This window comes from Pogona vitticeps, chromosome 3 (assembly GCF_051106095.1).
Source record: "Pogona vitticeps strain Pit_001003342236 chromosome 3, PviZW2.1, whole genome shotgun sequence".
Lineage (NCBI taxonomy): Eukaryota > Metazoa > Chordata > Lepidosauria > Squamata > Agamidae > Pogona > Pogona vitticeps.
The window spans coordinates 53,829,729-53,844,721 of record NC_135785.1 but is presented as its reverse complement, the minus strand read 5'-3'; the positions used below and the strand labels follow the sequence as shown (position 1 = coordinate 53,844,721).

Genomic DNA, 14,993 nt, shown 5'->3' with positions numbered 1-14,993 from the left:
TTTCACAGTTCTGTTGCAATGAAGCTCAGTGATGGCTATTCATTCCTGTTCTGCATTTTTTGTTCTTGTTACATGTCATCAAGTCACTTCTTACTTATGGTGAGTATGAATGAGAGCTCTCCAGAACTCCAGAACATCCTGTGCTCAACAGCCCTGCTCAGCTCTTGTAAACTCAAGCCTAAGGCTCCTTTTATACAGTCAATCCACCTTCCTCTTTTCTTGCTGTGTTCAGTCTTTCCCAGCATTATTGTCTTTTCCAGAGAATCTTGCCTTCTCATGATGTGCCCAAAGTAGAACAGCCTCAGCTTCAAAGTTTTTGCCTCCAGAGATAGCTTAGGCTTGGTTTGAGCTAGGATCCACTTGTTCATCTTTCTGGCAGTCCAGGGAATCCACAAAGCTCTGCTTCAGCACCATATTTGAAACTAAACAATTTTTTTCCTGTCAGCTTTCTTTACAGTCAAGCTTTCACACCCATACATGGTGAGCAGAAATACAAGAGCGTGGATGATCTTGTTCTTGGTGTCTAGAGACACACTCTTATACCTGATTATCTTTTCTCATTTCTTGATTGCTGCCCTCTTGAGTCTCAGTCTCTATTTGGATTGATGATTGAACCAAGGTATGCAAAATTTTTAACAACTTCTTCACTGTCAACGTTAAAGTTGTGTAGTTCTTCTGTAGTCTTTTTTTATTTTTACTTTTTTAATAAATTTTTTTTTGTCTTCTTAAATACAGTATTCAGCTGCAGTCCTGCTTTTGCACTTTCTTTTTACACTTTCTTTGACTACCCTCTGGCCATGTAGTTTCTGTTTCGCTTGCCAATGGTTTTCTAGGCAGTGGGTGATTTTCAATTTGCATATATCATTATGGATCAGGAATTGCCATATCGTCATCAGCTCACCTCCAAAGTTTAGGAAAGCAATCCTAGTTATTTTCCTCTAGAATTGAATGAACATATATTTCTGAAGTAAAAGTACTGAACTTGAAAGAAATTTCCTAAACTGCTAGAAGGAGTTAGAGAAGAAGCAATGACTGAGAATAAATGTTTGACCAGTTCCAGTTTAGCAACTGGGCTCCATTTGGTCTGGACTGTTGATAAGTCTTGAGTGTCACAATTTTACCTTTTTGAAGTGCACCTTCCAGAATCTCCAAGAAGGATGGCCAGCAAGAGGGAGAAAATAGATGGTTCTTGTTCCGCTCCTGACAAAGCCATGTGCTATACTGTGGAGTCCAGCCATGTTGCTCTCATGTTGCTGTATCTGTACACCCTTTGAAAGGCCACTGGCAACTGGTAACCTCACTGCCCATTAGAGGGCTAGACTTTGACACATTAAAGCCATCCAGGACTGGTAGCATGCAGGTGTAGTGGACAGGGCACTGTGGCTTTCTTGCAAACAATGCTTTTACACTCAACATATTCACCTAATGCCCTGGTTTCTTCCAAATCTGGATGATCCCTTTTTCTTTGTGTCCAGAGAGGAATCCATATGTTGGCCCACTTTGAATATATGTTGAATGTTGTCCTTTGACCCAGGTCTGAAAAGGGCAGTGGCTAGCTGTCCATGAGGGCAAATGAGGCATTTCCACTGTGTGCTCCCTCAATGTAGGCTCCCTTTGGCAGATAACTCCTCCTTTCCTCCTTTCCTGAAGCAGAAGATTGAGGGCCCCACATGTGTTGACCTCAAGTTTACTGGCAAGTCTGTCATGATTGGGATGAGAGAATCAAGATGCTTGAATAAGTCCACTGACCACCTTTGGTCATAAAGAGTATCACCAGCTGCAGAAGAAATTAGAAACATCTCTAATGTGGGAACAGGATGTATTTTTCTCCTCCTCAGCTGTGAATTACAGTAATAGGATGGGAGTAAGAGACTATCTCAGTCAGTACTTGCCTCTCTCTCCCTTCTGTGTCTCTCTGTGTATGGGAGTGCTTTTGTACCTGCCTATGCGTGCATGGGTGTATGAATACTGACTTCTACGTCCTGCTCATAGCTAGTTTCCACCTACAACCGGCTGCTACCAACCACTGGAGGAGAGGGACACTGTCACCAATAGGTTTCTCTGACTCACAGGCTATAAACATTCCTTTTGGGACCCATAGCTTCCCTCTGCCAGCATGGCTACTGGCCACGGTGACTGGAGAATTATGGAATCTATAGTCCAAAAAAGGAACTTTTCCAGCTTATGTTGTGATCAAAGTAGCATTTTGCCTTTCATCTAGTAACAACTACAGGCTTCTAGCCATTTCTTCATCCTTAATTGGACAGGATGCTCGATTTTTTAAAAGGAGTGCTGCAACCATCTGCCTGGTCTGTTTTGGATAATCTATGCTAGGTGCTCTCATCCAGTTATGTGCATGTGCATGTGTAAACCTATTTCAGCAACCCATCTGTATATGAAAAACAAAAACCTAGTCTGAGGCTGCGGTGTCTGAATATTGTGGAATTCATTTCTTCATAAATTAGACTGTCAGAATTAGGACTGCCACTTTGCCTGGTTGGTTGGGTTTTCCCTAGATTCTGCACACACCACGCAGGGTCTGTTTGAAGCGTTCTCTGGCCTGGATTTCCAGCTTTTTTTCTCTCCTTTCTTTCTAGTAAGTCTCTGGCCTTTGTGAAATCAGAGACAGAAGACAAGAGGCTGTCACTGTTTTATCCCATTGTCTCTAAGAAAATAACATTTATTTGGGTTCACCAGTGATTTTCCTCTCCTAGTTCCCTATAAATGTTGCAACTTGGAGAATATCTGTTTCCAACTTGTTTTCAAACAAATGAGGCACTTTTGCAGAACTGCCTGCAAACAGAGTGTACAACATATCAATTGTACAAAAAAGGACCAAAACGTATTGTATCTTGGTACAGTTTAGTATTTGTGGATTTCTGGAAGGGAGCTTCAGATGATGATAAGAAAACAATAAAATTATTTTGGAAAGATTGGTTGTACTTTTGACTGTCTTGGAAGAATGGTAATGTCATTTAAACTGTTTACTGAAATGTATGTCTTATTAAGTTTAATGGGCAATTTATCTGTATTTATTAGGAATCAAGACTAGGGAAGTTACTTTCTCGGAATATACCTCCCAGACTCTCCCACAACCATGTTGTCTAGAGCAGTGGTTCTTAACCTTTGTTACTCGGATGTTTTTGAACTGCAACTCCCAGAAACCCCAGCCAGCACAGTTGGTGGTGAAGGCTTCTGAGAGTTGCAGTCCAAAACTCCTGAGTAACCCAAGGTTAAGAACCAGTGGTCTAGAGGATTCTGGATGTTGTAGTCCTTCAAAAAGTAACTTTTCCAAGCACTTTGGGGTATCTCATTCTGCACTACAGTGTAGCTCCTAGCAGTGAAATTAAACAACACCTATTGGATATGGCATGGGGCTAGAATTTTATTTTATTTTTTTTGCCACTAAACAGAAACTACTTCCTTCCCTTCTCATATTCCTTGGTAGCAAATTGTTGTCCTGTTGCCTTTAATTTACTATAAACTGGTCTAAAAGATTTCCTTCATGTTCTGAGATTTGCTCAGAGGCATAATAATTGAACTGTATCCAACAGCCATAAATCTACATCAATTATGAAGCATTTGTCTTATCAAAAGCTCCTCTGATTTGTGTTTTTATCTGTCCTTCCTCTGTCATATAGATTGATTCCAATTTTCAAGGGGTGGGACATCTTTTGTCAATTGTGTATAGTCCTATGTATAATGTCCTCATTTCAATTAACATTTAAGCATCCTCCTCTGCTTTTCTCACATGGAAAGAGAAGAGTGTTCTCTTCACTGTAGACTTTCCACACAAAGAAAGATCCCTGATTCTCCAAGCCACAGGCTTATATGGAAATCCTACATGTGAACAAGGCCTTCTTTCCATCAGATGTGTCACTTTCCACATGAGGAAAAACATCAAGGAGTTGGCAAGATGAGGCTGGGCATTCCCTTGATGTTCATATGTAGATTAATATAGGGACAGAAATGCCTGAATAGGTCTTTTTGTTGTCCTGGAAGCCCAGTTTTTTTCTCCTGGTGATTCTCTGTTCCTAAAGGATACTTACAGCCAGAGAACACATGTTTAATGTTTCCCTGTTTAATTACATGGCTTAACCAAAGATACATACAGAGTTGTTAAATACCAAAGTATAGCTTCTTGCTTTTGTTCCACAATGAAAAAAAGAGTTGTTTCCCCTTTTTCTTTTCATACTTTGTGTGGCATGCAATTCTGATTTCTGTAAAATAGCATGAGGGTTTTTAACACCATGCAGATAGTTGACCGTTGAATAGCAGCACCTAGCATGGCTTGCTGATGATACAAACCTACATCTGCTTTGGGCGTAGTTTTGGCCTGTGACCATTCAAAGGACAATAGCTTCTATGCTGGGCTAATAAGTCCTATGCTGTGTTTTAGAAGTGCAGAATCCACTTTACCATCTAGCATCCTCCACTCCAGTACCTGACAAGCTGTCACTGCTATTAAAGCTTGTTAGTTCCTCCTACACTTCACCTCCAGGTTGGTTCTGCTCATAAGAGATTATGTGAGTGAGGCCTTCACATTACGAAGAAATTCTTCCATAAATCTTACTAAGTGCAGATTCCTTAACATTAGAGGAAAGTTCATTTTAAACTTAGAAGGCTTAGAACTGGACTGCAGGTTGCTTTAGTTTTCCAGTCCTCTAACTACTCTTGTAATGACCCTTTTGCTGCTTCTTGGTTCACTGCAGCAGAGAATCCAAGACAACTGGAAGTGTAATACTATCTTTTAATATTGTCTTTCAGTGATATAAGCTAACTTTGTCTATTCATTGATTTTAGCATTGTTGTTGTTTAGTTGTTTAGTCGTGTCCGACTCTACGTGACCTGGAGAAAATCTGCATGTTAGGGAAATCGTGTAAAAATGCATAGATTAGAGGAAATGCAGGAACATTTCCATGAGAGAGCACAAACCCCAAATCTTCCAAACTGATACAAACAAGAGATGAGATGGGAATCCAGATGGAACTGGAAGAAACACAATTAAGTGAGGATGGAGAGTTCTTCTCATTTGTATCGAAATGAGATTTTTGTGATGCATTCTGATGGATTTTCATATGCCCTTGTTTGACATGCATTTTCATCCCTCTTAGCACCTCACGTTCCCTCTGCTTGCTGTCACAATCCTGGCATCATTTGGATCCTCCATGCTCTATGGCTACAATCTGGCTGTGGTGAATTCTCCAGCCATGGTAAGATGAGGGTGGGAAGTGCGTGCTCACACAATCCCTCACCTCCAAAATTAATATGCCCCAACATTCCCAAGAGAAGGGCTCTGTCTTCACTTTCTGGACTGGTATGCCTTATTGACCCGAACTGCTCCTGTTCCTCCCTACTACTTAACTTTGGTTGCCATGCTCCATTCCAAAGATTTGTTAAGGCTCCAGCTATGGATAGAATCTGATCACGATAAATGTGGACCTAGAAGACTCATCCCCTCACTCTGCTGTGTATCTTTCTCCTTTGCAGCATATCAAATCCTTTTATAATGCAACATGGTATCACCGATATGGAAGAGGCCTGGCTCAAGGGCCACTCACGCTCATGTACTCACTGACTGTCTCGGTTTTTGCCTTGGGAGGCCTGGTGGGGTCATTCCCAGTTGGAATTCTGGTCACTTTGTATGGAAGGTAAGAAGAGTCCTAAGGCAGCAGGTGATTCTCCAGGTTTTAGCATAGAAGGGGAAGCGTTGACATCGCTCTGAAATTCATGTTATACCTAGAATCTGGAGCAGGGGGAGCAAGCGGACTGGCATCAGGACTGCAATCAAGGTTCATCATACCTTTGGCTCATGTTCACTGGGAACCTTTAAAGCAGCCTTCCCCAACCCAATGCCCTCAAGTAGCATTAAACTGCAATTATTATAATCCTCACCCAATGTGCTAATGACCATCACATAGTCAAAACAACTGGAGTTGTAGTCCAGCACTTCTGAAGGCCATCAGAGTGGGAAAATCTACCCAAGATCCTCCTGGATTGACCACTCTTGAGCCTGGCTGCTGCTCCATATTCACTTACAGTATTTCATCTAAGCAAATGACCAGAAACAGGAGAAAAGAGAAGTAGCTGGGAGGTAGAAGCAGAGGGAGTGCCCTCTCCCTTTTAGTGGCTGTATGGATTGGGTCCAATGGGAGAAAGCAAAGAAGTAGAAAGTTGCAACAGTAGTGAGGAAGGTCAGCAGTGAGTGTCTGCTAAGAAGGGGGCCAATAAGGAATCTTTTAACCAAAATATTTGGAGACCATTCTACAAGCAAGAATACCCATGGATTAAGACAGAAATGGGTGTGGAGTTGTAAGACTTAAAGAGCAAAGGGAAAGAAAAAAAGGGTCTCCCTCAGACAAGCACTGGCTAGATAGCTAGTTGTCCATTAAATGTTCAGCAGCCCTTTCTGTGACAGCCCACAGTGGTAAAACTGGTGCCTCACAGCTGCTGATAATTGGTATGTATCAACATCTAATGTTAATTTAAATTCCTTTTTGGTTCTGTCTTTCGACACATGTAGAAAAGATATACTTGTTTTTTTCTGCCAGAACACTGGGCAGAAAGAGGAAGAGAGTTTAGGGTTAGCTGGGGTTTTTTTTGGGGGGGGGGTGTCTCTCTTGATTTATTTTATTTTTAGTAACATTTGCTTCTTCTGTCTCTTACTTTTTTCTAATTGCTTCTCTTAATATTTTTCAGAAATAAGACAGTAACATTCTTATTGTTTCTGAATTGCTTGGGGAACTTTTATTCTACTTTTATTTTGTAAAATAGTGGTGAATATAAGTAACGGACATAGGTAAATACATCTGGATCAGTCAGTCAGTCAGTCAGGATAAACTTATGCTTCTCATAACTCATCCACCCTACAATTCATGTCTAGAAGTTAATTTGACTTGGTGGCTACATGGCAAATCTGGATTGTACCATTAACAGTAATTTTCTGTATATTCAAGCAAGGAGGTCCATCTCAATTGAAACACAAGATATTATAGAGACCCAACCAGCAATGTAGGTGCTTAATGAGCTATGTCCCATTTGGCTAATCAATTCATCTCTGATTTACATGCACTAGGATGACCTTCCCTAAATTCATTGTCTATACTGGATGGAGAGAATGGGACTAGTAGTCAACACATCTGGAGAGAGGCTGTGTTAGGATACAATAAAGCATTTCTAATGACAATCAAGAGAGGCAGTAACTCTCAATGCACTACTATAGTAAAGAAAGAAACACTTATTTGACTTGACACTTCGGTGAATTGGTACCTAAGTACTAGACTTAACTAGAAAAGAGAGTGCTTGGGCCACAAGGAAGATTTGGAATGATCTGAAATCCAAACATCTGTGTTAATTAACAGGAATGGCACCTTGGTCCGTAGCAATCTCCTTGTCCTCCTGGCTGGCATATTAATGGGGTTAAGTCGCTACCTGGAATCACCTGAAATGGTCATCTTTGGACGTTTCATCACTGGTGTTCATTCTGGTAGGAGATACCATTATACCCTGACCTTCTTTCTCACACTGTGTTGGGCCTTGATGAATTGATGTGAGGCATGAGATGGCACCAATGTATAATTTTCACAAAAAATGATGAGGTGACAAATCTGTTTCTGGTTTTTACCCTCAGACTGCAAATGGGGGTTAACATGACTGCTCAGTCATAGGCATGTCTATTCAGTGACAAGTCCTTCTAACTCTACTGTGAAACTCTTCTCTGAAACTGTACAATACGGTTAGGACATCATTTGAAATGTAGCTCCCTTCAGAGGTGAAAGACCCATATTTCCAATTCTGAGCATGTTGCACATTTGCTTACTTTGGTTTTATGACTGGTTGTCAGGAGGCTTCATTTGCAAGTTCATTCTTCAATCACAGGGCTTTGAAGGAATTACATTCCAGGGGAAAATATGCTAACAACATGCTAATCTGTGTCTAGTGTGGTGATGAGTGAAGTCTGAACATTCTTCCACCACACTAAATAAAAATAAAAATAAAAAAATAAATACTTGAATACAGAAAAAATAGAGATTAATATACTATCTCTCTCTATCTCTCTCTCATACACACACACACACAAAGAGAGAGAGAGAGAGAGAGACAGACAGACAGACAGACAGACAGACAGACAGACACCATGCTCCAGGTCTTGTGTATGCCCAGAAGTTTGTTCCTGGTTTTAAAGCATACGAAATCTTGCAAAATTCGTCTCGATGAAAATGGTCAGTTCTTTTTGGTTTTGTATTCTCGAAGGCTTTCGAACTGAAGAAGAAAAACAGGCACCCACAAATAAAGTATTTCTGCCATACATCAAAGGGGCCATGGACCGCATGAGGAAACTTTTGAAAAAACACAACCTACAAACAGTATTCAGATCCACCACAAAAATACAACAAATGTTACAGTCAGCAAAAGACAAAAGGGACCCCCTCACTACTACAGGAGTATACCGGATACCTTGCAGTTGTGTCCAGTTATAGCATCCACATTAGAATCAAAGAACGTGAAAGACACTGTAGACTAAAACAACTGGAAAAATCGGCAGTAGCTGAACATGCTCTGAAACAAGCTAAACATGAAATCCTATTTCAAAACACAGGAGTACTGAACAACACCAGCAATCATTATGTTAGACTACACAGGGAAGCCATTAAAATCCACAAACACCAGCAGAGTTTCAACAAAAAAGAAGAAAGTCTAAAACTCAACAAAGCCTGGCTCTCAGCACTGAAAAATACAGCCTGCAAAAAGGTCAACGAACTCTACCCAGCCACAAGGACCAGTGCACATAAAACACTAGCTAACAACACCCATCAATCACAGTGACAGATCATCTCCCCCCCTTATCACAACAATACACCCATAACAAAAAAAAAACACCCTAATCACCATAATCACCCAATCTCCTGAAAAGGACAAAAAGCTGATCCCACAGCTACAAATACTCAACTATCCCACACACTACACCAGAACATACAGTTCTAACTCCTGTCCTCTGAAGATGCCAGTCACAGAGACTGATGAAACATTAGGAAGAAAACCTCTAGAACACGGCCGAACAGCCTGAAAAACCTACAACAACCATCTTTTGGGTTTTCTTTCCCTTTTCTGCGAATGCATGCCATGGCCCACATAACTTTTCTGCATGCTCTCAACAAAGCAATTTACCACAATATGAAATGCCACAATGAGCTAATTATTAAGGTGCCCTTACATTGCACAATCTCTTTGTTTCAATGGACTAATATAGCCTACTTTAGAGATTCATGTATAATCATTATTAAGATATTAAGCCTGTCCTCGGTTCTGAGGATGCTGTACCAGAGCATTTCCCTGACCTTCTGGAATTCTGAACCCACCAGGCCATATGGGCTGCTGCTGATTTTTAAATCCTTTCTTTCCTTCTTCCTGTTAGGCATCTGTCTTAGTGTGGTGCCCATGTATCTGGGAGAAATTGCTCCCAAAAACCTGCGTGGATTCCTGGGCCTTGTACCAAGTATCTTCATCTGCCTGGGGGTCTTCTCTGCACAAGTCTTGGGCCTTCCAGAACTGCTGGGGGAGGTAAGTGTTCATTCTGCTCCCTACACAGAATGGCCTGGGACCCGGTAAGGGTAAGAGGTGTACCTCTTTGTATCCAATTTGGTTGGAAAGGGCAGGTGGACTAGTTTGAACCCCAACATGCTGTCAAATCCTTCATGCTTCCCTGAGTGAAGAAAGCTCTGGAGGCCGTACTTTTTGCCCAGTTTTGGTTCTTCTGGAAGAAGTGGCTGAAAATGGAAGATGTTTCTCCAATACCTGACTTTATTTCCCTATATACACATTGAACATAAATGGAGGCAAATGGTGTCATTTCCACAAAACACCCAAAAAGCTGTATTGGAGCTTCAGAAAAAGGTACTTTGCACATTCAGGTGCTTTTAGCTGATTGTTCCTAGCTGTTTCTCAAACTATCAATTATCTGGTTTAGTGTCCTCAAAATGGCAGCTTCTATAACTACTGTATTTTATTTATTAATTTAAAGCATTAATTTCTTGCCCTTCTGCCTGGCAGATCTGCTAAAACAATTTACAGTAGATTAAACTGATTTTAAATGGATCTAAAATATTAAAAATGGATTTAAAACATTCCATAAAAGCAGATCGAAGTATATCCCTAAAAAACTGTTTTTGCTTTGTTTTTGTTTTGTTCTGTTTTGTTTTTTAAAAAAAACAGTCATAGAAGTCAAAGGCAGAGCTGCCCATGGGAAGCTCAATTTAACTTCCCTTGGAAAGGAGTTCCACAACTGAGGTACTGCTACAGGGAAAGTTTCTTCATTTGTCTCCTGTCACACACCCTCAGTCACTCACATAAAACACACTCCCTCTTTCCTTCTCTCTTTCCCTTCCCCTCCAAGTCACACAAACACAGGCACACTCGCAATCACTTTAATCAGCTCCTCGGGTAGGGAGGAAGAGAGGCTGACTCATTTCCCCCAGAATAAGTTTTACTATCCAAATGAGTTTTCTGTTCTTTTGATTCATTTTCTCCCTGTGCCTCTGTTTGACCTAACAAAATTGTTTCTGATATGTTTCAGTTCTGACATTTAAGGAACTGTTAGCACTCACTGAAATCATCTTAACCTTCTGTTCTCCAAATCTCAAACTTCTTGGTGGAAATCAGATAGGAAACGCATACCAGTCATGAGACACATACTGTACAGCAATTATTTTTAACTAAGGGAGAGAGGGAAAAAACTACACCATCAAGGATCATGCTGGAGGAAGAAGGAGAGCATTCTTATTTAAAGTAGGAATGGAGCCTGTTACTGAGGTGACTCCCGTATCTATCCATTCACTCTGCCCTGCTGCTAATTCTGGGATACCCGAATAGCCATATTCCTTTCCCACATTTGTGTTTAGAAGTACTTCCATAGGCAAGCCTTGCCTTGAGCAGCAAAGTGGGGTAAGAACACGCCCTGACATTTTGAAGTTATGCACCCTGCACTTGGACCATAAACCACCCTTTTACAAATTATCTTCCTGTTTCTGTAGTTTGGGTCTCAGTATCTGACTTCTCAGAATCCTCAAGGATAAAGATAGGGGCTATAGAAAAAATATATAATGATAAAATGATTGTTTTATTATTTATTTACTTACTTATGTATTTCTTTTTCATGATGATGACGATGATTTACATTTACATCTCACCTTTCCTCCAATGATCTCAAGGCACTATACAGAAGCAATCATCTTCTTACTTTATCCTCACCACGTTGAAAATGTGTGACTAGCCTAAGGTCACCCAATCAGTTTAAATGGGCATTTGAACCTGGGTCTCCTGAGCCGTAGTACAACAGCCTAACTCCTACACTAGAGGCTAACTCGTGTTTCCATGCCCTGCCTATTACATGTAACCCTTTTGTCAGGAACTGTCTACAAAAACATTGTTGCTGCCTTTTGGGACTCTCTCTTTCTAGGATTCCTACTGGCCTCTTTCCCTCTCAGTGGTGGTTGTACCTTCCTTTGTGCAGCTCTTGCTGCTGAACTGGTTTCCAGAAAGCCCCCGTTATTTACTTATTGAGAAGAATGATGTCCATGGAGCTACTGATGGTGAGTACAATGCTACATGGGCTCAACAATAATAAGAAGGGTTCTTAGTAAGCCACATCGGTCCGACCATGCCCAAATCCAGGACGCAGTGAGTTCCCACATTCTCCAAAGGACTCCCAATTTTCAGCTCAAGAAATAAGGACAAAAACCTATCTGTACTACCAACTCTAATGCCCAGCTGGTTAAAAGAGAGAGAGAGAGAGAGAGATTCTGCTTCCTTCACTCAGACATTTCAGGGTAATCTTACAGACAATGTTTAAGACTGACCTGACCCACTTTGCCTCCCACTTCCTAATTTTCTCAGCAATACATGCACAATTTAAGTCCTGTTTATCTGCCAATAAACAATTACAAAACATATTGCACTAAAGCTATCTCAAGGCCCACATCTCCCTTTAGAAGCCTGCTCAAGTGTTACCATAAGAAGAGGCCTTTCTTTTGGTACTGCCACCTTCACAGGTGTACTTGGTAGGGACACAGAAGGGGCCTTTTCTGTTGCTGCTTCCAGACTTTGGAACTCCTTTACATAAGAGACCAGGCCAGCCCCACCTTTGCTGTCCTTCCACAAGCAGGCAAAGACAATTCTCTTCAGGCAACCTTACCCTGAGTGACTGCCTGCCTGAGTGAGGGTTGTAAAATTGTTCGTTGTACCCTACTACTTTGATTGTGTCTTGGTGTTGGTTTCATTTACTGTTTCTTAGTATGGTATTTGTTTGATCTTTTTTAGTATTTGTATTTGTTGTTGTTCAGTTGTTAAGTTGTGTCCAACCCTTCGTGACCCCATGGACCAGAGCACGCCAGGCACTCCTGTCTTCCACTGCCTCCTGGAGTTGTGTCAAATTCATTCTGGTAGCTTCGATGACACTGTCCAACCATCTCATCTTCTGTTGTCCCTTTCTCCTCTTGCCCTCACACTTTCCCAACCTCAGGGTCTTTTCCAGAGAGTCTTCTCTTCTCATTGGATGGCCAAAGTATTGGAGCCTCAGCTTCAGGATCTGTCCTTCCAGTCAGCACTCAGGGTTGATTTCCTTCAAAATGGATAGGTTTGTTCTCCTTGCAGCCTCTCAAGAGTCTCCTCCAGCACCATAATTCAAAAGCATCTATTCTTCGGCGGTCAGCCTTCTTTATGGTCCAGCTCTCACTTCCATACATCGCTACGGGAAAAACCATAGTTTTGACGATGCAGACCTTTGTTGGCAAGGTGATGTCTCTGCTTTTTAAGATGCTGTCTAGATTTGTCATCACTTTCCTCCCAATAAGCAGGCATCTTTTAGTTTTGTGGCTGCTGTCCCCATCTGCAGTGATCATGGAGCCCAAGAGAGTAAAATCTGCCACTGCCTCCATATCTCCCCCTTCTATTTGCCAGGAGGTGATGGGTGCAGTGGCCATGGTCTTAGTTTTTTTGATGTTGAGCTTCAGACCGTTTTTAGCACTATCATCTTTCACCCTCATTAAGAGGTTCTTTAATTCCTCCTCACTTTCTGCCATCAGAGTGGTATCATCTGCATATCGGAGGTTGTTGATATTTCTTTTGGCAATCTTAATTCCGGCTTGGGATTCCTCCAGTCCAGCCTTTCGCATGATGTATTCTGCTTATAAGTTAAATAAGCATGGAGACAATATACAGCCTTGTCGTACTCCTTTCCCAATTTAGAACCAGTCAGTTGTTCCATATCCAGTTCTAACTGTTGCATCCTCTCCCACATATAGATTTCGCAGGAGATAGATAAGGTGATCAAGGCACTCCTATTTCTTTAAAAACTTGTCATAGTTTGTTGTGGTACACACAGTCAAAGGCTTTTGCGTAGTCAATGAAGCAGAAGTAGATGTTTTTTCTGGAACTCTCTGGCTTTCTCCATACTCCAGTGCATATTAGCAATTTGGTCTCTAGTTCCTCTGCCCCTTTGAAATCCAGCTTGTACTTCTGGGAGTTCTCAGTCCACATACTGGTGAAGCCTACCTTGGAGGATTTTGAGCATAACCTTGCTAGCATGTGAAATGAGTGTGATTGTACAGTAGTTGGAGCATTCTTTGGCATTGCACTTCTTTGGGATTGGGATGTAGAATGATCTTTTCCAGTCCTCTGGCCACTGCTGAGTTTTCCAAACTCACTGGGATATTGAGTGTAGCACCTTAACAGCATCATCTTTTAAGATTTTAAATAGTTCAACTGGACTGCCATCACCTCCACTGGCCTTGTTGTTAGCCATGCTTTCTAAGGCCCACTTGACTTCGCTCCAGGATATCTGGCTCAAGGTTAGCAACCACACTATCTGGGTTGTCCGGGACATCCAGATATTTCTGGTATAATTCCTCTGTGTATTCTTGCTACCTCTTCTTGATGTCTTCTGCGTCTGTGAGGTCGCTACCATTTTTGTCTTTTATCACGTCCATCTTTGCACAAAATGTTCCTTTAATATCTCCAATTTTCTTGAACAGATCTCTGATTTTTCCCTTTCTATTCTTTTCCTCTATTTCTTTGCACTGTTCATTTAAGAAGGCTCTCTTGTCTCTCCTTGCTATTCTTTGGAAGTCTGCATTCCATTTTCTGTAACTTCCCCTATTTCCCTTGCATTTTGTTTCCCTTCTCTTCGCTGCTATTTTTAAGGTCTCGTTGGACAGCCACTTTGCTTTCTTCCATTTCCTTTTCTTTGGGATGATTTTTGTTGCTGCCTCCTGTTCAATGTTACAAGCCTCCATCCATAGTTCTTCAGGCACTCTGTCCACCAAAATCTAGTTTCTTAAATCTGTTCTTCACTTCCACTTGCATGCTCCAAGGATCACTTTTTCATACTTGTCTGAGAGTAACTAGCCTGAACATGGGTCACCCATTTTAGTGATTTGTTATCATACTTGGAGTTAAATGAACATGAATGGGAGTACCGGGCCCTAATAATTTTGAAAACCTTATAGGATAGCATGTGCACCCATCAGTTAAAAGCAGCTATAATTTGGCTTCATTTCTTGCTTTTGCCTTTGAGGTTCCCTCTGCTCCTATTTAAACCATCACCATGCAATTCAAAGTGTACCAAAGTTAATTGAGCAACACTAAAGCAAATCAAAGCATTTCTTATTCTTGCCTGGTTTTCAGCAGCTGGGCCTCTTCCTCGACTAAAGTCAGCTATAGCTTGGTTGACAAATTTGGTCATTGTGGTCAAGTAGTGATGGAATTTGTTTTGTTTAGTCATTTAGTCGTGTCCGACTCTTCGTGACCCCATGGACCAGAGCACGCCAGGCCCTCCTGTCTTCCACTGCCTCCCGGAGTTGGGTCAGATTCATTTTGGTTGCTTCGGTGACACTGTCCAGCCATCTCATCCTCTGTCGTCCCCTTCTCCTCTTGCCTTCACACTTTCCCAACATCAGGGTCTTTTCCAGGGAGTCTTCTCTTCTCATGAGATGGCCAAA

The 14,993-nt window shown here is 41.5% G+C and overlaps 1 protein-coding gene across 2 annotated transcripts in view; it reads left to right on the top strand.

The window, feature by feature from the left end:
- Positions 1 to 14,993, top strand: part of LOC110077616 (solute carrier family 2, facilitated glucose transporter member 9) — a 42,355-nt gene that overhangs the window by 12,336 nt on the left and 15,026 nt on the right. Inside the window, exons 2-7 of one of the 2 annotated variants that reach the window (XM_078389445.1) lie at positions 9 to 99; positions 5,115 to 5,213; positions 5,491 to 5,651; positions 7,362 to 7,486; positions 9,416 to 9,561; positions 11,456 to 11,588. In XM_078389445.1, coding sequence (XP_078245571.1) covers positions 19 to 99; positions 5,115 to 5,213; positions 5,491 to 5,651; positions 7,362 to 7,486; positions 9,416 to 9,561; positions 11,456 to 11,588 — 745 coding nt within the window. In that variant the 5' untranslated portion in view covers positions 9 to 18. The remainder of the gene's footprint in view (positions 1 to 8; positions 100 to 5,114; positions 5,214 to 5,490; positions 5,652 to 7,361; positions 7,487 to 9,415; positions 9,562 to 11,455; positions 11,589 to 14,993) is intronic. The other variant, XM_020790860.3, reaches the window with a different exon arrangement.